The 22,555-nt window shown below is 40.1% G+C and overlaps 4 protein-coding genes across 14 annotated transcripts; 1 reads left to right on the plus strand and 3 right to left on the minus strand.

Moving 5' to 3' along the window:
* Positions 1 to 1,388: 1,388 nt before the first annotated feature.
* On the minus strand, positions 1,389 to 4,525 carry LOC112275385 (protein MITOFERRINLIKE 1, chloroplastic). The gene is made up of 4 exons (XM_024505733.3): positions 3,453 to 4,525; positions 3,025 to 3,226; positions 2,305 to 2,670; positions 1,389 to 2,179 (listed from the first exon to the last, which is right to left on the minus strand). The coding sequence occupies exons 1-4, from the start codon at positions 3,773 to 3,775 to the stop codon at positions 1,736 to 1,738; spliced, it is 1,335 nt and encodes a 444-aa protein (XP_024361501.1). The 5' UTR covers positions 3,776 to 4,525; the 3' UTR covers positions 1,389 to 1,735.
* A 190-nt stretch (positions 4,526 to 4,715) lies between these two features.
* On the plus strand, positions 4,716 to 8,486 carry LOC112275386 (protein HEAT-STRESS-ASSOCIATED 32). Of its 8 annotated transcripts, none has more exons than XM_090246325.1 (8): positions 4,766 to 5,358; positions 5,475 to 5,740; positions 5,839 to 5,901; positions 6,070 to 6,214; positions 6,578 to 6,769; positions 6,958 to 7,129; positions 7,492 to 7,712; positions 8,079 to 8,486. In XM_090246325.1, exons 3-8 carry the CDS (start codon positions 5,876 to 5,878, stop codon positions 8,166 to 8,168), a joined length of 846 nt encoding a protein of 281 aa, XP_090102451.1. In that variant the 5' UTR covers positions 4,766 to 5,358; positions 5,475 to 5,740; positions 5,839 to 5,875; the 3' UTR covers positions 8,169 to 8,486. The 8 variants fall into 8 exon arrangements, with proteins under 8 accessions (XP_024361510.1, XP_024361509.1, XP_090102451.1 ...); XM_090246326.1 differs by lacking the exon at positions 5,475 to 5,740 and having other exon boundaries at positions 4,768 to 4,830; positions 5,138 to 5,358; positions 5,783 to 5,901; XM_024505738.3 differs by having other exon boundaries at positions 4,878 to 5,358; positions 5,620 to 5,740.
* LOC112275384 (transcription termination factor MTERF4, chloroplastic) lies at positions 8,323 to 11,050 on the minus strand. 2 transcript variants are annotated; one of them, XM_024505732.3, is made up of 3 exons: positions 10,506 to 11,050; positions 10,118 to 10,229; positions 8,323 to 9,876 (listed from the first exon to the last, which is right to left on the minus strand). In XM_024505732.3, the coding sequence occupies exons 1-3, from the start codon at positions 10,589 to 10,591 to the stop codon at positions 8,482 to 8,484; spliced, it is 1,593 nt and encodes a 530-aa protein (XP_024361500.1). In that variant the 5' UTR covers positions 10,592 to 11,050; the 3' UTR covers positions 8,323 to 8,481. The 2 variants fall into 2 exon arrangements, with proteins under 2 accessions (XP_024361500.1, XP_024361499.1); XM_024505731.3 differs by having other exon boundaries at positions 8,323 to 9,879; positions 10,506 to 10,950.
* A 1,116-nt stretch (positions 11,051 to 12,166) lies between these two features.
* On the minus strand, positions 12,167 to 18,950 carry LOC112275272 (DNA mismatch repair protein MSH2). Of its 3 annotated transcripts, XM_024505502.3 has the most exons (16): positions 18,794 to 18,937; positions 18,454 to 18,684; positions 18,118 to 18,167; positions 17,750 to 17,782; positions 17,228 to 17,512; positions 16,751 to 17,028; positions 16,091 to 16,604; positions 15,243 to 15,797; positions 14,957 to 15,067; positions 14,675 to 14,764; positions 14,422 to 14,493; positions 13,975 to 14,085; positions 13,696 to 13,822; positions 13,199 to 13,407; positions 12,817 to 12,975; positions 12,167 to 12,589 (listed from the first exon to the last, which is right to left on the minus strand). In XM_024505502.3, exons 2-16 carry the CDS (start codon positions 18,509 to 18,511, stop codon positions 12,386 to 12,388), a joined length of 2,856 nt encoding a protein of 951 aa, XP_024361270.1. In that variant the 5' UTR covers positions 18,512 to 18,684; positions 18,794 to 18,937; the 3' UTR covers positions 12,167 to 12,385. The 3 variants fall into 3 exon arrangements, with proteins under 3 accessions (XP_024361270.1, XP_090102308.1, XP_073386353.1); XM_090246182.1 differs by having other exon boundaries at positions 18,454 to 18,950; XM_073530252.2 differs by lacking the exon at positions 18,454 to 18,684 and having other exon boundaries at positions 18,685 to 18,836.
* Between the last annotated feature and the right edge of the window lie 3,605 nt (positions 18,951 to 22,555).

The raw sequence follows: 22,555 nt of genomic DNA on the forward strand, positions 1-22,555 counted from the left end.
AGCTGCACTGCGCGCCACGATATTGGGATCCAAGATGGTGTGTCAGAGCTTGAAGATGTGTGATCTGACAGATGATGAATGCCTACGCGTCTGCCTGTCTGTGCGATTGTTGTGGGTTGGAGATGCCGGTCCACCCGGAAGCTCCCTACCCTCTGGGCTGGGGGAGAGCTCAGTTGGAGAGTACTCGGTTGCAATTACAATGTCACAGTAATATTTTTTGTTTGATTCCTGCCATGGGTTGTTGTTGGGTTTAATTTTATTCGTACTGCTGCTGGATGATAAACAGATTTTCAATCTCTGTCTCCTTCACTTGTGCAGACTGCGATTGTTCGGTCCTTGTAAGTTCCATATTGCAACGTCTAATGACGTGGTGCAGTGAAGTGTTGATACCAGCACTCTCTCAGACGACAACGGAATCCCGGTCTGAAAGGAAGGCTGAGCTTACGATAACTCTCAGGCCTTGTTTGGACTTGCTCCATATGAAGAGCTCTGCTCTGCAATTCAGCTCTGCAAAAGTAGTAGCATTTTGGAACAGCGTAATTTTTGTGTCATCGTGATAAATTATGATGAATATTCTCGTACTCGCCAAAGTGCACATGAGATAACTTTACATGTTGAACAGGAATTCCAACTAGCACAATTTGGGTGCATCAATCCGAGAAAGAATCCAGGAGCACACAAATAGCACGTATGAACTACATGCAAATTGGGCATGGGGTTCTGATAAGGTGTCCAGCCGAGCAGAGGCTTTTGGATAAATCATGTAATCTGATTCACAGAAACAACACAACTTGTTATATTCCCTCGTAAGTCGAAGCTTTGATAATCCACGTGATGCCCACCAGCTTGAATCATACTGTAGAGTTCCAAGCTCTTATTTAGAGTGCAGAACGTGTCCAATCCATCTTGCCAATCCCCTGGAGGATGATGTAAACCACTTGCAATATCATCAAAATTATTGTCTCAGCAAAAACCAGAGGAATTTAAGTGATTTACAAGTTCTCTTTTTCGAATTAGCGTAGGTGCTTTAATTGCCCTGAAAACAAGATTGCTTCTGAAAATACCTTCGGCACAATCTCCCGTCATGGTAACTCAACTTACTGATGTTATAAATGCTTTAATTCAATAACCCCAATGACCGCCAGGTTACACATCTTCCAGCACTGCTTCAAAAGTATCTGTTTCGACAAGCAAAGCGCTGAATTGTCAGCTGGGCGACAGTGGATTATATTATCAACCTCGAGAAGTCACAACAAACCATGAGAAATGAAGATGATGACACAGATGACGCCTCCTGCTATTGGAATGCATCGTGGTCACATTTCGACGAAATTATAAATTATCTGAGGCTTTAGTTTTAAAAAATAAAATAACGATTAGACACGAGATGAGCTCCAGAGTCTTTGAATTGCATTAAATACTTTAAACCAAGATACACTCAAAAACATTCTCATGGCAGTCCTCGTATGTGTGCTCAGAAGCGAAATTGCATTAACCACTCATTCCGAAAGGGACTAATCACGAGAAAGAGAAAACTCGCAGAGTGAAGCCATGCATGGTTACACACTTCAACTTAGGTGCACCCAATGCACGTGCAGCACTTTGGATCTGGAAACGTCACTAATTAGCTCGCCCCGTGAACGGACCAATTATCCCACTAACAAATTGGAGAGATTGGAGAAGTGCACGTACACCGCTAATATTACAAATCTGCTATGAGAGCAGAAAACGTGCATCAACTTCTAAGGATTCTAACATCAACGTTTTCAGTTGCAGCTCTGTCCTCCAAATATTTTTTAAGTATAATGACCCTCGTGGTTTCAAATGCGAAAAATCCAAGTGCTGAAAAACACGCACTGTAAAATAACCGAGGTCCCATTCCCTGCGTCAGTCCGAGCGCTCCCTCCTCCACCCATATTTGATGCAAAGTGGAAGCGACGCCTGTATAAGTGTACGCAGCTATAGCTTGTGCACGAGCAGCTGCTTCTGCACGAACTCCAGAAAGGCCAGCACTAGTGACTGATTTACGAGCCTGAGTCATCAATCGAGTCTTAGCCACATCCAATGGAGTCGTTAAAGAGGCGGACAATGCTCCAGCTGCTGCTCCTGAAATCACACTTTGCCATGGTTCTAGAGTTGTCTTTTCACTGTCTTTCAACCAGGCGAGTTTCAAATATTCCTGAAACATACCACGCGTAGTATGAGCACCAAGACTCACTGGCTAGCTACAAGCCCACCATCGTGACCTCAATTTACACACGTAGCAAAAGAAAGAAGCAGAATACTCCTAGAAATCAGACTCACAAAAGTAGAGAAGCTGATAATATTCGATGGCAAGTTTCTTAACAACGCAGCCGAATATCCCGCGTATAAACCTCCAATACCCTCCGTCCGAATAGTTTGCAGAAATACGTCCAATTCTGAACCGACCATTCCAGCTTGCAGGCGCTGCTTCACAACTTCCTTCGGCACTAGAATTGCTGAAGAAGTTATGTTTCCAAGAGCTGCTGCTAGAGGAGGAACGAGGGTTTTAGGGCAATTGCCTATTGACGTGAAGACACCCTTTCCTAGTTCATAGGTCCCAAAGTAGATAGAGGAAGAAATTATGGAACCCACAAAAGCCGCCTGGACTCCACTGTAAAGACCTGCAATGCCTTGCTTTGCAATTACCTGGAAAAATGTGCGTGTTAATATTTGTTTGCATCAGTAATATTTTAATGTAATGTATTCAGTCAAGGAATCGTAGAAAATCGATTCAATAAAAACAGGTATCGCAAAGCTGAAGGATATGTACACGAAGACAATTATGAAGATAGCCGTTCCAGATCAACCATGCACGGAAGAGTGTCTTAGTGTTTAACTATGACTCCTTGGCTCCTCACTCCATTTTTACTAGTACCAAACCAAAAAAATAACCTTATTCACATCACTAAGTTCTTTTGTAACCCTTCAACAATCCCCCGCATTATGGCCAATGGAATTGCAGAGAACCACAGAAGAATGATTGAAGGATTCCTTGCTCACCTTAGAGACAACGTCAAGAGGACCAGAGTACAATTTTGAAGCACCCCTAGTTTGCAACTTCGTCTTAACGGTATCAATCGGGTGCAGCGTTGCATTCGTGAAGCCTCCAGCTATGCCACCAGCCAAAGCACTGATACCAGCCCTTTCGAGCAGAGGCAGTTTAACCATCCGGCCAGCGCTACTTCCTACAATTGTCATGCACCTGGAAAAGATCAATCATCACAGTCAACAATTCCGGATACAGACCAAGTGCATAAGAAAAGCACATTTGATCTCAATCTCGATATTTACGAGTGGGGCCACCAAAATTGGTGACGACGAGACAATGCTGATTGCAGATGTTACCGCCTAGTCAAGCCCATTCCAAAAAGGTGACATAATTATTTCAAAAAGATGAAACAATAGGAGAATGGATTGGAGCGACGAACCTGAAAACTTGATTCATTCGGCGATTGCTCTCCCTAACAAACTCGCCAAAACCTCCTTCCTGCCACGATTCAAGGCTTTGGAATACAGAAACCCTAGCAAAAAATAAGTCACCTCCTCTTCTGTTTCGTTTACTCTTTGCACAATGGGGTTCGCTCCAGCTATACTTAACTTTCGTATGAGGCACTAAACCATACCAAGTCTCTGCGGCTTGCGAGAACGAAGGGTAAATCGACTTGGATTGAATTTGTGACACGGAGACGTCGATAACAGAGGGAGTCTCTTCGTAATACAAGGTGAACTCATCATTTGAGGAGGACGCCATGGAAAAACTTCACCTAAAAAGCGGCTACCTAAACTGTTTCAGCCGTATCCGAAAATGTTTGAGATCGGCAAGACCTTCACACCACATTCAAATGGAGATAGACAAAACAAAATTCATGAAAGAGAGTAGACACCTAATCGCAATCCACAACTTCCTCCCCCACAATGAAGCACTCATCTCCCAAAGAGGCTCGCGAAGAACTACTGTACCATTGTGAATTGGCTATCACCCCGCAATCATACCCTCGCGATTGAATAACATACAACCCTCTGCTACCGTGACACAAATACCACACCACAGAATACAAATGTAACTCCAAACCAAACACACGCACAATCTATCTATCTATCTATCTATCTACATTCAGCTTCGTGACCCTAGCAACAATTCAACACACAACGAAGCAACGATGTCCATCGCCATTTCTCTGCTACACAATTGCCTAAAAGTCTCCCAAGCACAATAATCCGAGCTCCGAGCAAAAGTCCACACACTCGGACAATTCACTACGTTCACACAGTCAAGCATCTATGTTTCGGGGCGGGGGGGGGAGTGGTAAGTTAAGCCTCGAGGACACCCTCCACATCCGAAGAAGCTCCCTGCGAAACCCCCACAATCGTCGAAACCTACACTATTTGCACATACTCTAAGTACGAGCAGCGTCAAAACAAATTAGGGTAACAGATGGGCTAGTTCCTGAAGGGGCAGCTCCTCAAGGCATGGACTGGAATATCTAGTTCACAGAGGAGGAGAGCCCTTCCATGCCACATCAGCAGATATGTCCCACTCTTTATTGCCCGTTCGGATGGGGTGGATGAATGAGGGTCGTCATTCATCGTGTTCTGAGGAAAAATTTTCTGTTCGGGCAGCTAGGGTTTTAATAGGGAAGTCTATGGGTTAATTCCACGCATGTGATTTTGGGCAGGTGGAAATATATTTTCCTGCTTATCAACTCGCACCTTCTAGCGTGAGTTTTATTGGAGCTTTTGTTCAAATTGACGCTACAGGAAAATTCTAGTAGTTTCTCGAACCGAAAGAGAAGCATCGCTTTGAAGGTGTCGTTCTGAGAGCTTGTAAACACAATGCAACGTGATTTTGTTTCTCTCGTCGGATTTGGCTTAAGGGTGAGAGCGTTAATCCGGTTTGAATGTGAGTGGCTTGGCGATGGTCCTTTGGTGGAAATCGATTCGAGGCCTTTCTTTGTTCGTAGTGCTTGCAGAGTGAGCGTGGCCTGAAGTGAGCTGCCCTCTGAATTGAAACGCCTGCCCGTTCCTGTAGCACGCCTGCAACACTCGTCACGTTGTCCTCGTGCCTTTAGTTCTTGCCGCACATTGTAAGTGTCTTGTTGTTCATCTGTATCAGGCTTTGGAGGATGATTCTTGCCTTGGATCATCGAGGAAGGCGATAAGCGGTCATGATCACTGCAGTGTGGTCGAATTTCGCACAGTTCAATTGTTCAGACATTCTAGTATTTCGGACACTCGAATTTGAGAATAATATTTGTTATTCCAGAAGTTCTCTCAAATTGTAGATCGCATCTGCTTGCGATGTGCATGATTGGCGATCAAAGGTGAATTGAAATGGTATGATCAATGTATTCATCTAGGCCATCTTCATATTATTCCTGGGCGCTGAATTTTGTAAGAGACTCTTGTAAGGATGTTAATGGTTGCAAACTGAAGATGAGATTTTTCTGTAGTATGTTTTCTCAGCGACAAGATCGACGGCACATGGTTAGCAGGTACCTGTACTTGCGAAGGTGGCTGTCTCATGAGATCCATGGCTGAACCATATTACAGGCCTCTCCTAATCATATAATCCTAACCTAGCCTCAATTATGCCAGGTTATGATAATATGATCAGTAGGAGTCACTCGTTTTGTTAGTGACGATGGCATCGGCCGACAAATGTAAAAACTTGAGAGAAGTTGTGTAAGCATCATCAATGAGTTCGATTCGTGAGCAGGTGAGTTGTGCTTACATGTGTCCATTACTGGTTGTACTGCAGATCATATTTTCTGCTCAAGCAGAATAACGTATAGTCGATCTCCTTTGGCTATACAGGGAAGGGTTAATTGAAGGGTTGCTCGAATTGAATAAGATGGAGGAAAAGCTTATTCTTCTAAGGTACGTCTAAACATGAATCGTATGCAGTGGCTGATTGTTGTTTTCATTGTGTGCCAAATGTTAGGATGGCATTTGCGGAGTGCCTAAAATTTTGTCAACAAATCTTGTGAATTGGTCATTCAATCAGAATTGCGTTAGAACCTTCACTGATTGTAATCTCCTGTTCAGTGAACGCATAGAGGACCGTAAGCGGATGATAAAAAATGGTCAAATCTTAAGCGCTAGCAATAGAAGGTCTGTAAAACCGCGACTGTATGGAATAACAGAGATTCATGGACCGCATCACTCTGTCACTGGACCCGAACACTTGCAGGTCTATGTCTATCCATAACCAATTCTACGTCTTAATTACCTTGATTTGGTACAGTAAATCTATGCCTAACATTATGTCAGCCACTTATTTCAAGTCGTAGTTATTCGTTGTTTTTTCTTTGACGCCTTGGCTTTTTCCGATATGAGAAGGGATCAATTATTTCATTTTTTTTCTGCACATTGCGTTGGGGTATGAAAAGTTACCTTCTAGTTTTTCAATTCTCCGAGTCGTGGATTGAAGGAGGACAATTCCTATTCTACTTGGGAACGTTTTTGTTCACTTGAGTCTCCTCTATGCTTTTGGTCTGATTTTCTGGAGCATGATCTTCTGTTATAATGTCGGCTTGCCGCATGTGTGATGCAGAATCTGTTCGAAAGCATGGGAGAATACATTGACGGCCTTAAATTCTCTGGAGGCTGTATGAGCCTGATGGCTAGAGACATCTTGAAGCAATTGATCCGCCAGGCTCATGACCACGATGTGTATGTGAGTACTGGTGGTTGGGCAGAGCACATTCTCCGCAAAGGTCCGGGGAGTTTCAAACAGTATGTGCAAGTACGCTCTCAGTTCTATCTTTACATGCTTACTAGGATAGCCATAATCCTTCATGTTCGTCTCACACTCTTTTGGATTAGAGGGTGTGATTTTGGCACATTCAACTACTTAGTTTGGATGTATTAGCTCAACAAAATGTTGACCGTTCACTTGCTTACTCTATTAAAACTAATATATTTTGTGACCAGGACTGCAAGGAACTTGGATTTGATTCGATAGAGCTGAACGCTAGCTTCATTGAGCTTAATGAAGATAATCTACTTCGTTTAATACGCTTGGTGAAAAATTCAGGAATGAGGCCTAAACCCGAGCTTGGGCTTTCTTTCTTTGGTGGAGAAAATGCTGAACTTGCTTCGTCTGGTAATTCGTTTTCCCCTGTCTGTGTGCTGTATCGTTTATGTGCATTTTTATTTTTAATGTGAAGATTGATGGCAGTTTTACCTTTTGTGTTTTTTTTTTAAATTTTTTTTAAATTTTTTTTTTTGCATAATAACGCTTTATTTAATTTCAATGAATGAATCTTTTGTCTTTCTCTAATTTTTAACACTCTTTGTTCATACTGATGTTTACAACACCATGCCACTGAAGAATTTAGTGCAGTTGTTGGATTTGATGAGATTCCCTTAGTATTATCGATCACTGCAATGCACTGAGCTGTCGAAGGCTCTATAGTGATCACATAAAGCGAGTCGATGACATTCCAGTGTTCGGAATTCATGCAGGTAAAGTAGATCTTGATTGGGTAATACGACGGGCTGAGCGTTATTTAGAGGCAGGAGCAGATATGATCATGGTCAATTCAGATGGCCTCACCAACAGTACGAACAACTGCCACACTGACCTCGTGGCTAAGATTATTGAGCGCTTGGGACTGGAGAAGATAATGTTCGAAGCTAATGACCCGAATGTGTCTGAGTGGTTCATTCAGAACTATGGTCCTAAAGTGAGTAACCCTTAATTCCGAATACATGCATGTTTTATTATCTCGTGTTTGGTCACGAATTTAGAGATTGAAAAGTACACTGACCATGCAGATTTGTCCAGATTTTTTCTGCTGTCACTGTTGAAATTTCGTGAAGTATTTGCAAGTTAAAAGTTGATTACCAATTTTTGTCTCTTTCTTTAGACGACGGATTATTTGTGATGACGGCAGAAATGTTTCGAACGGGGTGTATGTTGTCTTCCAAGTTTTAATTCCCTGAAAGGGCACCTCTACGCGGTAATTTGCAGGTATTAATTAACAATTTCTGGCTGTTAGGGACTGCAAATGAACATTTTACCCATCAACACTGCTTGTGACACATCGCAGGTTAACTTGAATGTGAACTATTCACAAGTTGGGCAGTTGGAGCGCTTGCGTTCAGGTTTACCTGGTACCCGAAGCATCCACTTTGCGTGATCATTTTCGACGAGTAGATTATGGTATTCTCATGCCACTGGCCAAATTTACTTGCTTGTCAAGCGGCTTGGGGTGTGGCACTATGAGGAAGCCGGCTGTATTGAGAACAAGTAAATATTAGAGGCGCTCTGACACCCAGAACAGCAAATTCTGATAGTTGCAAAGATATTGTCGCAAGGTTGCTTAATGATTGGCAAGGAAGAACATCATCTTACTATTGGTACGATTCATGACGTCACTCTTGTCATATGCCCTAGGCTGTAGCTAATCTAATAAATACGAGCAGCTGACGTATGTTCAACCTGCGAAACTTTTAAATTATCGACTTAAATGATAGGCTTTGGTCTTGAGACTTCGGCACCTGATGGACACGCAGACGGCCTACAGTGTCAAAAGTTGCATCCACTTCAACTTTCAATTCGGGAGTATAACCCCCGTTCAACCTATCTTCAAATTTGGCATCGCTGCAATTGAGCATCCATGCTAAAGGACAATTAACGCCCTTCTCTTTAATCTTTACAAACCTAGGGCGAATCCTTAATTCAAGATCGTAAGTCAAAAATGCAGGAAACTCCAGCAGTTCTTTTATGTCCCGCCCCATCTCCTTAACCAAGAACTCGCCATTGGGAGATATGTGTTTCTCAATGCTCAAACCAAGTAACTGAGGACAAATTACTATCATCTGAGCGACCTCGTCCTTTGTCAATCCCAGGTCTCTCAAAGCATGAACTCGCTTAGTAGCAGTAGGAACATTTATGACAAGGATCTGTGGTAGCTTTTCAAGGATTGCAGCTGTATCCTCTCTGCGAACACCAACTTTTGCAGTAAGCCACGGGAGCTTCGCCTCCACTTTATCTTTGATCTTCATTCCCAACAGCTCTGGGTACTGCACGAGCATCAGTGGAAGAGCCTCCTTTCGAACACCTAACTCAAGAAGCGCATCTACGGCAGGTCGCATCTTAAGATCAACATCATAATCCAAAATGTAAGGCCGATTCTCAATCATCTTCCCCACAACGAGGTGAGGAATTCCACAGCTGACAATAAATTCCACTTTCGGTCGGAGGTTATTGGACACGCGCATGCCCATTATTTCCGGCTTCTCTGTCAGTACCGGCCCTATTTGACGCTTGTCCACGCCAATCATCACTAGGTACGCAACGGAAGTGCTCATGGTTCCCTCTATTCTATACCCTAAAACTTGAGGGAACCGAGTCAAAACAGAACCAACCTGCTTCAGCTCCACCCCCAGGCCTTGGATGTAGCGTATATTTGGGATCAAATCGATGGCAACGCTTGAATGCAACACCTGTGGGTACTTCCGAACCACTACAGGAAGAGAATTCTTCGTCACCTTAAGCGACTGAAGATACTGCACAACGGGACTTAGATTTTTCCTCACACTACACCCAATCATGAGTGGGTAATCGTTAATATCCTTGATAGTCAAGCCAATCACGTTCTGCAGGTAATCAAGACGTTCCTTGATTATAGACTTTGACTTCGGTAATTCGAATTCCATTTCCTCCAAGGCCACAATATCGATCCCCCGTGATTGCAGATACTCCATTACAGGCTGTTCGCCTGCACTGTTCGTTCCAACGTCTTCGCCCTCGTCAACTGTCTGCTCATCGATCTCTGCAGACATTGACAAGCCTTGGGTCCCGAAGGGTTTCATCCGTAAACCCCAGCGTGGTCCCAGAAGAAACTGCTGTGGAATAAACAGCCCACAGATTACTCAAAAGGAAAACCTGTATCGTCTCCAACTTATAAAAACTGCTTGAGCACAATAATAAAAGTACATCTCAAAATTCCCTATCCTTAAACCCTAAACCCTAAATCCTGGACTTTCAATTAAGCCTTTCACTAAATCATCTCCGACTGCCTCCCTCTCGAAACGGTTTCCGAATGTACCCTGCAATGAAATAGAGAGATGAAAAGACGAGAACCTGAATTTGATCTACGTCACAGGCTTTGATGTATGAAGCGGGCCTTTCGGTGGCAACGTTGCCAAGCCCGCCCCTGTCCCCATGCGCATGCCCGCTAACCCCATGAAGGCTCCTGTCCCGACCAACGTTTCTCAAAACGGTTGCACTGACAACAGCGATGAATCGCCAGGTTTGTACGAACAAAACTTCCTTAATTTCACCCAAATCAATTGACTCGTTTGACCAACTCCATTGCAACAACAGGGAATACACCGAAGCTAAAAAGAAAAAGGAAAAAATACAAATTCACGAGTAACACTTGTCACACCCACCGCGTTGTAGATGGACGATTCAAGCAGGAGGAAGGAGTGTGAAGGATCAAAACCTGAAATTTGGGACTAGAACGTACCGGCGAAGCAAGACATGATTCGGAAGCCAGCGGTGGAGACCTCTCGAGACAGGAAGCAGTAAGATAGCCATTACACTACCCCTCATTTCTTCTCCACTGCGATCCAACCTTGTCTCTCATAGTCTACCCCTACAATTTCCTCCTGCTTCCATGAAAACGCTACTCCAAAAACCTCCCTCTCGATCCAGTCTCGGAACACCTCGATCGAGACCCACGGTCCCTCGTTCGACCTCTAAGCTAAACCACGCGCTAGATTCTCTGCGCACCGAGGATCAGAATTCGCCCAACATCTTTCCGTCGAATCACCCACCACATTGATCCCCCGCAATCCTCACGGAATGATGCTTACGAACGATGCTTCAATTAGGTCTCCAATTGCGAATCCGCCATCACCTTCGGTACCCACCGGAATTGAGCGCATTTTGGACACCTGACTGGACACCTGACGATCCGCTTCAACATCAGGGCACGATCTTTCTAGAATTCTAGGGTTCCATTGAAGACGATTCCGGATTGATCGGCCAAGCTCCACCGTGGTGTTTGTTGATGGTGACTCGTAGACTAACTAGGGTTATTGACGGGCAGCTCGTAACAACCAAAATTTCTGAGCTTACAAGGTCATCCCATAAAAACATTCCATTCACTAAATTTCTTATTGATTTTTAACTTTTTGTGGTAGTTTCTTGAATGAAATGTGATGCGGGAGCTATGCACTTTGTTTATGAGACGAGCTCCTTTGGAATGAATGATTATAAAGAATGATATGTTGTTGAGATTTAAACTTTCTCAGTTCTGGCTTCTGAATTTTTGAAGAAACAGAATTCAAACAAATGCAGAAATTGGTCAATGTAAAATTTGGAGATTCTAATTTTGGTAATAAAAAACCAAGTACGTACTCTTTTTGGCTTAAAAATATCGTTTTTTGCATAACATATTCTATATATATATATATATAATGAATTGTGAATTTTAGAGCCACTTTTATACTTAGGAGGCAAGGTGGAAGGCCTTAATCTTTAAATGTTTTGATTGGTGAAATCGAGAAATCTCTTTGAATTGGATTTATACTTAGAAAAATAAGTTCAAAGGCCCTAAAATTAAAAGAAGAAGAAAAAAAAATGATGAGGTGGAATGTGTGTGTGTGTGTGTGTGTGTGTGTTTTTTTTTCCTACATGGCATGAATAGTATTGTCTATCAAAACTACTCTTAGATACATCTCAAGTATTTGAATAGAAGATGCTAATCTTGAATCTAACTTCAAAATTGACATGTCCAATTGTAAAAGAAAATTTTCTCCTGTGTCAGAGGTAAAAGAATGTGTTCTCTTCTATCAATAGTGACTGGTTTATCAATGCACCTTCCTATATTGAAAATAACTGTAATGCAAAAAAATAATAATAAAACTTAAATGAGAAAAGCTGAAGTACAGATACAAAATTTGAACATCGATCGATATTTAGTTCTAATAAGATTATTCATGATTCCTGATTCAAGTGACATAAATTTCTGAAATTAACCAAAGTGTAACGTATATGTTACACTTATAGCGTTTGTCAAAACCAACAACATATGTCCACATACATGTTTCCTTTCCAACATGTGTAACAGTAACAACGGGTAGATGAAGAAATGGAATCCCATATGATGCCAAATCTTTACGATTGTGTGAATCATTAGTTTCCCTCTTTATCAATAAGTCGAACAATACAACAGCTTGAAGACTGCGTTTCGTCCAGACAGATAAGTATTTTGTCAAAGCTACGGATCAAAAAAATTACTTCACATTTCATCATCATTTACTTCACCTCACAAGGAAGATATATTCATAAATAAAACATGTTTGTCTCTAGATCAAATGTACATAACGTTCAGAGAACCTTTCAATGAACTATCTGTTGCAGCCATGAGTTTGTTGCGGCGTCTCTGTCAAACTCACTTTTCAAGGCCTTTAATTTGGCATAAGTCTCCTCACGACTCATTTTGTCTACAGGCAATGCTGCCATCTCTTGAAGGAACCTTCGCACCCGCCCAGCTCCTAATACCTTGTCATCAGGGCCACTTACTCTCTTTCGCTTAGTGCCAACCTATTAAATATCAAAATCAACGCGTAAGAACTCAAACGAGCATCAAACGGCGAATGCAGTTTATCTTTGTTAATGATCACTAAAACAAACGCTTGTTAATATAAGTATCACTCAATGTCTGAATATGTCAAAAGATAGAGAACAAGAACTCTCTGTCAGTGATCACAATTTACAAGACATACACCTATTGGAATATGAATAACACAACAGAACAGATTAAATCGCACCTCATCCTTACTAAGCCCCCCTGAAACATCCTTCCCAGTATCAGAGAAATCCTCTAATTCTGCCGCTTTCTGCTTAGCGAGTTCAACAACACTTTCAGGAAAATGCGCAAACTCAGCTACATGGATACCAAAACTTTGGTCGCAAGGTCCTTCTTCAACCTGTACAATCGAACACGATATAGATGAGAAACCCCAACGCAATTTTTGTGGATGACAGGGCAGAAAGGTCTGAAAGTATTTCCGCCACTTAATACATTCGCTTAATTAGCTAACGAAGCTATTCATTTGCAAGACTTCTGATTGCTGCACACTTCCTACAGTACTACACTCACGATTAATATATATATATATATATATATATATTCATTAAAAAAAAAATTACCTTGTAGAGCATGGCAAGTTTCTGTGATTTTGTGTCGATATGAGCACTAACGTGATAGTTGGCAATCCCTACAAGTGGACCTCTGGGAGGTCCATGGACAGGTGGAGAGTTTGAATGTTCTAAAGCTGTTAGCTCGTGAAAGTGGGTTGCAAAGAGAGTGGGTGCACGAGTGACCTCCACTAAGTACTCACATATTGCCCACGCCAAACCTGTATTTCAGATGGTTTAGCACAAATAGTATCGACATATAAATGCTCTTTGAATGTGTCATAATAAAAAAAATGGAGTTAACCTGAAGACATTGCATCTGAACTCGGTAACTTCACGACAAGAACAGAACAAAACAGACGACTCTAATGACTAACATGATTTCAAAAGATAACAGTGAACCCTCATCCTGCTCGCAAGTCCCAAGCTCCATTAGCCTACAGCTTAACCACATGAAGGAAAAGTATTTGGTCAACCTCTTTCCATGAAAGGTTATAAAGAGAACTAACCAAATCCATCGTAAGTTGAAGTACCCCGACCAAGTTCATCAATAATGATCAAAGAACGCTCTGTAGCAGACTTAATAATGCTGGCTGTTTCCAGCATTTCAGCCATAAATGTTGACACTCCGCGTAGCTGCAAAAGAATAGAGGTATAAAACGTAAACAGCAATTTCACATCCTGATTGTTAACAACATAAATCTGGCGCAGTTCTAAATAGACGAAACACCCAGAAGTTTCGCAGAGTGGCGCTGATACGCACTAAGAGAGCATGCGTATATTAGTACCTGGCAATCTCCAGCACCAACACGCGCAAAGATGCAATCACGCACACTGATCTCTGCTCGGTCGCATGGTACAAAGCATCCAACTTGAGCCATTAACACGTTCACACCAACCTGAAGATGAGACATCAAGCAACATCAAGAATGCTACTTAAAAATTGACAACGAAGGCCAGTGTGCCATAAGTCAGTCCCAGCTGAATGACGATATATCATGACCTTGTCACGACCAAATAAATCTGCTAGATGCAGGCAAGTACTTCCACACGGTGAAATTACACAGCCAAACAACAAGTCCATCCGGACAATCACTAACCGTGTCAGTGATTAGTTCCACGGAACATCAAATCTTAATGAGGGCTTAGGTCCATTTGCAGCAGCAATTGCGGTTTCTATCCTCCCATCCACTTTTTCGAAGGAAACAAGTAGAAAAAAAGGTGATAAACTTCACCTGTCTAATGAAGGTGGACTTTCCACCCATATTGGGTCCTGTGATAATCTGAAACCAGCTCTTGCCTCGCACCTGAGAGAAACAAGTGACAAAATTATTTCTCCAAAGTTCTGTTTATAAGAGTAGTTAGTAAACTGAAGAATAGACGATAAACCTAGAAGTTCAACAATTCAAATTCAACACTGAAACTAAGCTAAACAGGTAAAGGAATTCAAAAGCCAAAGAGAAGATTGTGATTTCTACTCCACTATACCAATCGACAATCGTTGGAAATGAAATTGACGTCATCCTGGGCTTCTACACATGGATGCCGACTTCCTTCCAGAATTATGTCACCTTCATCCTGAAATCAAAATGGCCCACGTCATCTGCATAGTCTCAAGTTGGAAAGAATGCCTTGTTTACAAATAGTAACTTTAAGGACTGAATACGGACTAACATTCACAGAAAAAAACCACAATCTTGACTTTGGCGTGGTTTCCAGCACAATAAGCTATATACACATTAAGTGGTTTCAGTGTCAAGAGTAGCTTACAGCAGAAGTGATTGAGGGCCTGACGTAAGGTACGGGACTGCAGGAAGCTAAGTCAGCAAAGCTAAGAAGTACATCCATATCAGCCAGAAGAACTGCAACTCCTGAGAAAATCTGGAAGGGAATGGACAGAGATGCATGTTTAATATGACACACTCAAAAACAGGAAAGAATATCTGCATGATTAAGGCGTCGAGTGCTTGGGAAGACTATGTAGGGGAATTGGTATCGAAGAAAACATACATTATGAAATACAAGTAAGACTAATGTAAACAGTAGAGAAACTTGCCTCAACAAATGTTGCTGCAACATCCACAACCTTTGCAACAAGCTCTCGCTGTGCACTCGAGTATTCCTCTGTGAGCTTTGTGTACTGTTCACTCAACCTTCGCAGCTTGGCATTCGTGAACTTTATGCCGTCTTTCCTAGTTTCCAAGGTTATGTATTGACTATTCAATTTTTTCCTAACCTTCGGCTCTTCCTTCTTAGTAATCCTAAAAACATGTCCATACTGTGTACTCTTATCCAACTTCAATGACTTTTCCGCAGGAAGCCCCAGGTCATCTGCTGACTGCTGGTGAACTTTAAGTATCTGCCTTTCCACATCGTCGCGCCCAGTTTTGAGCTCTTGAAGACTGTTGTCATAATCTGCTGAAATTATATACTCTCCATTCTGGAGCTGTTCAAGATCGACAGCTGCCTCGACTAATCCATCAAATTTTCCTAGATGATTTGGCTGTGTCCATACATCAAGATGGGTGCCGTATTTCTCTTGCAAATCCTTGGAAAACTCTCCGTCATACTTCTCCAGGCAGGTTCGAATCAAAGGCAGCCTCAAACTGGCCTGCAAACAATAATATCTCGCTTTAAAATACCTCTGAGATCTGATGACAAATTTGAGAACAATTATGATTCTGAAGTTCGCGACTACCTTGTAATTCCACCCACGACTTGGGACACAAGGAACCTAAAGCATCAAAATTTCAATAGAAATCGTGTGATTAACCATATAGCGGAGAGCATATCTACCATAAAGATGGATGAAAACCACACAATAAGCCATGACATCTTGTTTACTCCTTTGTAGGCTTAATTGTAAAATAACAAGAGATCAATAACACGTCACATGCGATTCACCTGATACAATCTCACAACATCTTGCAATCCCGCTTTGCGCTTCTCAAGCTTGCTAACCAAGCGCTCAATGTCAGGCATTCGCCGTAGGTGAGACCGCAAGTCCTGCCTTAATTCTAGATCCTCCACAAACGCTTGCACTGTATCCAGCCTTTTGGTTATCTCAACAACATCCACTAGGGGTTGTTTCAACCACCGGTTCAGCAATCTTTTTCCCATACCTTGGGTGCAAGTCCGGTTCATCAAACCAAACAGACTAAAATGCTTGTTAGAATCCGTTTTGCTCTCAGTGACATTGAGAGCTCGTAAAGCTGCTGCATCCAATCGCATGTAGAGGTCCAGACTGTAGGGCTGAATGACGTATTTTCCATAATTTGTGTCATCAGAGAGGAGTTCAGTATATGTCAGAAGCGCGGCAAGAGCAGCAGCCGCTAAATCAGATGCTGCCACCAGTTCTTTATGTTGCTCAGCAGGACCTTTGACTAATCGGCCTAAATCTTGTTCTACATCTCGCGACCTGCACAAGCCCAGAATCAGGTCGGAGAGGGTTCTGAAGTATAACCAGCCGACGCACACAAACCATTGTCACAAGCATTTCTGCGATAATAATGGTCATTGTTTATGGATGCCAGTGCGGCCGTTGACTGCAGAAGTACAGCGTACCTAAAATCAGATTTCTTCTTCTCAGTAACCAAAACATTGCAGCGTGCCATTACATCACGAAGTTTACGATCATCAGGGGACTTGGCAGCGGTTGGCATGGGTATGATACATTCACGACAGCTTAAAGCTACCATGGCGGACTCCAAACTGGTGTATAGGTCATCGTCTAAGAACTCTGTCATTCCAAGCTGCCTCTTCGTCATATCCACGAATGCTATCCCAACACACCGCTCGCTTTGACGTGTAGTAATATTTACAGCCATGACTACAGGAGTTTCCTGAGTATTGAAGAGGGAGGTTGTAAGTACAGTGAACCAGATAATTTGAAATAACACAACTTCAGAATGGAAAATTAACTCGAATGCTTCACAGAGTAACCAAATGCATGCGTTTCAAAGACAATCTCATCCTAACAGTGTCCAGTTTCTCCATAGCTTCGGTAGACATTCCAGACATTCCAAATTTTTTCGACTATACCTGCATCTCATTGCTTGCGAACAGGACCTCTTCAAAGCTGCCAAGCTTGCCAGGAGACCCGCTCCTAACAAGTTGCCACTTAGATCCGGTGCCCTCATAGAGTTCAACAGTGCAATCAGTTCTTTCTAGCAAGAGATCCCTCACAATAGTCTCAAACATGCTTTTGTTGATGGTCACACCAGGGAGAGAATCAGCCCCGCTCCCCAGCTGCCTGAGAACTGTGAGCGTCCTATAGTACGTACTGGCAATGAAGGTTGCATTATCACCATGAGCAGTGAAATAATCCTGTGGTACAGAATACATCGGATAACCACGGATAATATTAAGGACTTAGTGACACCCATAAGAGACCTACAAAAATACTCAAGATAGATGCAGTGATAGAATAATTAATTCAGTGGAAACACGTATTTCTACGCTCTTTAAAGAATTTTTTTAACAGCCCACTATGAGAAGCTCCGGCACGCAAGAACAAATATTGGGCATATAACAAAAGCTAGCAAGGGCTAATTCTAGTTTCACCTTGCGGTCAAAGAAGCGCACAGCTTGCTCGTTCTGCATAAGCATCAAGCAGGACATCAATCCAGCTGTAAGACACATAATTCCAACATATCAAGCCATTCGGATCACTGAAATGCCTTGCTAAGTAAGGCATTGAAATGACGAACAAATCTTACGCATTGTGTTCTTTTTTCTGCGAAAGGAGTACAGAGATCTCGTGTGTGATATGAGGTAGTCTCTTTATGTTCTACGCAGACGCAAGCTCTTTGAACACTTCGAGCTGCATACTGAAGGGGTTTAAGATGTCGCAGATAGGATGCCTTGTCCCACAACATGAGGGAACTACCAACGAATTTCTTCATGAGATATCGGGTAGAACAAATACAAACCTCGGGAAGCCTGCGGAAGAAAGAAATGAACCCCTGTGCTTGCTTAACATCTGCATACGACATCCACAAGATAGGGCACAGTCGTTAGACTTAGATCTACTCTCCACGGTCCTGTTGGCAAGTGATTGAAGTTTCCTCACACTTCCGGTAATCTTAGACACAGGCATTGGACGAATTGCCTCGCCAATTTTCAAATGTAACTAGCTGCTACGTCCAAAACCTGAAAAACCCCTTCTCTTCTTAGATATCTTCCTTTCAAGCACCGTTCCGGTCCGAAAACTACACCGTCACTCATTCAGTGTCAAAGATTACCAATGCGAGGAAAAATTCATGTACCTAGCTTCAATTCGGGCAGCTTCGGCTCATCCCCCTTCTCCATACTATCTGGGTCCATCCCACAATCGGATTGCCAAATCCAACACTAACTATGCTGTAGGTATTCAAATCTTCAAAAAAACGCAACGCCTCGGTGCTCAAAGCACTCGAAAAGCGAAAATACTTCAAGCTCCTACGAAATTGCGCTCCCAAATCCCGAACTCACCGAGGTGTAGTATGAAGAAGGCTGACCTGCATGCACCTCCGACATGGATCACACCAACGTCCTCGACGCTAAAAACCTAATGATCGCGCCAATTCAAGAATCAAGCCATAACACGAACCCTTCTGACTAGATTACCAGAGCGGCGCTAACACAATCTCGCTCCAGTCGACGGCTTCGCAAATTCGACTCAACGGCAAAAGCACTTGGCTCATCGTTCAAAACAGAGCTCACGAGCCACTATTCCCGCCCTACTCTCTCGACCGTTGGACTTGCACTCCCCAATGTATCAAATGTTGTAAGATCCAGTGGATGGGAGCCGCTATTTAGTGTTACTCTCGTACTTCTGTTCGCCATCCAGGGGTCGGGGAAGTGGTGCCTCACTAAAACTCTAGCATTCATCAACTAGGATGAATTGGTAGTCCACGATATTTGCTGTGTTTTTATAAAACTAATGAATGCATCCCCTTGATGAAAGCGATTCTCGTAGATGAAACAAGGACCAACACTCTGTTGTGCCGAACGAATTTAATGCGCTTTCGGAGAAGGAGCCGGCAATTCTTTTCACACCTACGCTTCATAAGCACCAAAAATATTTCTCATGGTTCTGTGGTTGCATGTGAGTTAAAACTAATTGTGATAATGTGATCTGTCACACCTGCCGACACATGATTCGATAGGTATCCGAAGTGGGTGTTGCACAAGCCTGCGGTGCCCCTCGCGCCTCCTACGTTTCTATGAAAGCATAGAAACTCTGTTCTGATTTCACAGGCTTTCGCCACGCAGTCTGGGAAGCTGAGCAACTAATAATATTCCAACAAATTGCTAAACATTGCTAAGTATTATATTAATGTTGAGATTTGGAGATGAATATGAGCAACATTTAGAACCTAATTCAAAACCATATTGTAATAGCTAAGGAAGTAACTCTAGACTAAATTCCAATCCAGAATATAATAAAGCACTCATTTAATTCAAAATCTAATATTTAGGGTTACATAATTAAATAATTAATATTTAGGTTAATCATTGGATAACAGGATTTTATATTTTAGACTACTAGGGTTTATATTTAGATTATTAGAATAAATTATTAGATTCCTACATAAAATTTTAAAAATTAGATTTTTATTTTAGACACTTTTTTATCATTAAAACCTAATTTTCCACATTGACAACCTCTATTTTTAAGATTAAGATTAAAAAAATTAATTTCATTTATGAAACTAATAAACATTTTATGTACATATGAATTATGTGCAAATATTTTTAATAACAATTTGCTTAAATTGATAAGTTCCTAGGTATCATATTATGCATGGTATAATTGGCAAATTAATTTTAGAAATTTAAATATTTTTGTCTTGCCAGACATCAATTTTTAATAAAATTTTATACATTCAATAATTTGATGCAATAAATATATAGCATCAAACATGTAGTTGTTTTAAAAACAATTATCATTATTTTAAAATTGAATGTATAATGTAGGATGTTTTTTTTATAATACAAATAGAGCTGTAATTTATCTAATTGAACTAAATACATCAGATCTTTTAAGGTAATATTTATATTTTCAACCATTTAGTATTAACATTTAAGTGCTAAAGAAAATTTTAAATAATGTTCAATTTTTAATATTAGATATGTATTTATAACAATATAAAATAAATAAATTAAAATTTATTTATTTAAATAACTAATGATACTAAAAAATTTAATGCACATATACTATTATTTATATCCTTAAAGCATGCAATTATGTCTAAATTATATTTTACATATTAGAAAGTTTAACCAAAAATAAAAACTATAAATTTTACCTTTATATTTTTCACATTGGAAAAAAAAAAAAAAAAAAAAAAAAAAAAACTATTAAAATATTCTTAGAAATACCATCTAAGGAATAAGATTCTCAACTTATTAGAAATCAGCCATCATCTTCTTAGACAAATTACATTTTCTATGAACAAAATTTTAATAAGGATAAAGAACTTCCTAATATTCCGGCCTTGGCAGTTATGACAAGATGTAGATATACTATTCCTCTCCCTTCTATCTTAATAGATAGTGAGAATAGCTCAGAGGATTCTCTTTACTTCTTTAATCTAAACAAAGTCACAAAAGAGGCAATGGACAATATAAAGAAGTCAAAAATACTTCTCTCAAATTTTGAATCTAATTTCCTTTAGAAATCCTAAATAATAAAGAAAAAAATTCATATGGAGGAATTTCCTTCTACAAAAGAATCAAAAGATCTTAGGATTTCTAAATCAAAATATAATACTTCATTTTCCTTAAAAATTGAAGAATAAAAAAAATCTTATGATTTATGAAAAAACTTGAATAAAATTAAGGCTAAAATAACTATTTCTCAATTATTAGAGGTTTCTCTAATATTGAGAAGGGTTTTAAAAACAAGCCTACTTATTAAAAGATGAAAAAGGTCTAACGCAAAAATCCAACTCCATATAAAAACAATTCAAGGAGTATAGGAAGTCAAGGCAATAGAATTAGAAGTATCAATAGTTGACAAGATCATCTCTTACACAATTGTGGATAGGGGTAGTAGATTAAATATAATGCCCATATAAACTATGGAAAAGTTGGGCCTTAGTATCACCGGCCCTTCTTCCTATGAAATTAACATGGCTAATCAAAGACAAGATACATCTCCTAGGCCAAATTAGTGGATGTAGCATCACAACAAGTGGTGAAGAGTATTTCTTCAATTTTCATATTATTTATATGCACCTAAGTAAGAATTGTTATTACTTACTATTAAGTAGATCTTCATTAAAGGCAACTAAGATAAAAATTGATTGAGGTGGTAAAAAATCCCATATTATTTATTGCCTTCTACAAAATTTAAACAAAAATCCTCATTCAACTCCAAGGATTGGCATTAGAAAAAATCTCTAATAATTCTTTTGACAATGAAACATATATTCTTTAATCTAAGCAAAAATTTAAAAAGAAAGTAAGATTTGTTAATTTAGGGAGAAATGAATTGACTCAATCTAATATAGTCAAACCTACCCTACTAAGTTGTATAGGCCTCAGATTATATAATTGAGAGGATGATAGAGAATTCATCTAATGGTTAACAAAACATCCTACTTCAAATACTTATGAAGTAATAAATATCAACTTTATAGAAGATTTTGCTACTTGATAAAACAATATAATAGAGGTAGATTTAGCTACCTTAGTTGATGACATTAAAATTAAAGATATCTTTGAGGTGAACTTTAACAACATTCAAAGTTAAGAATTAGAGGATATGATTGAAGAATTTGACCTTAATTTCTCTCCTACAATTTAAACAAACTTCTAGTCATCTTATTGCCAAAAATGACATGGTTATTTATCCACAAATACCAAATGATTAGTATAAAGGATCCACAAAGCAATATCATATACTTAACCTCAATTAAAAATTAATGGATGTATCTTTGGAAAGTGAGGATCCAAAACTCATAAAAGTAGAGATTCAATTGATAGAGGAAGAATTGATAAGTTATAAATCATTAATTATGGAGTATAAGGATATATTTTCTTGATCTTACAAAGATCTTAAGAACATACATTTGGAAATAGTTCAATATAGAATTCCTCTCCTTTTCAATTCAATTCCTATGAAATAAAAAGAAAGAAGAATGAATTTTAATCTTCAATTAATTATCAAGGAAAAATTAGAAAAACTCTTCTAAATTGGATCTATTCAACTTATATAGCTCACAGATTAGATTTCTCCTATAGTATTAGTAAAAAAGAAGAATAGAAAATTTTAAATATACATATATTATATAAAATTTAATAAGTATACTCAAAAGGATTTTTTTTTTTGCTATTTATTAATATCATTTTAAAAGAAGTGACAAGTCATGAACTTTATTC

This window comes from Physcomitrium patens, chromosome 22, assembly GCF_059467195.1.
Source record: "Physcomitrium patens ecotype Gransden chromosome 22, ASM5946719v1, whole genome shotgun sequence".
NCBI lineage: Eukaryota > Viridiplantae > Streptophyta > Bryopsida > Funariales > Funariaceae > Physcomitrium > Physcomitrium patens.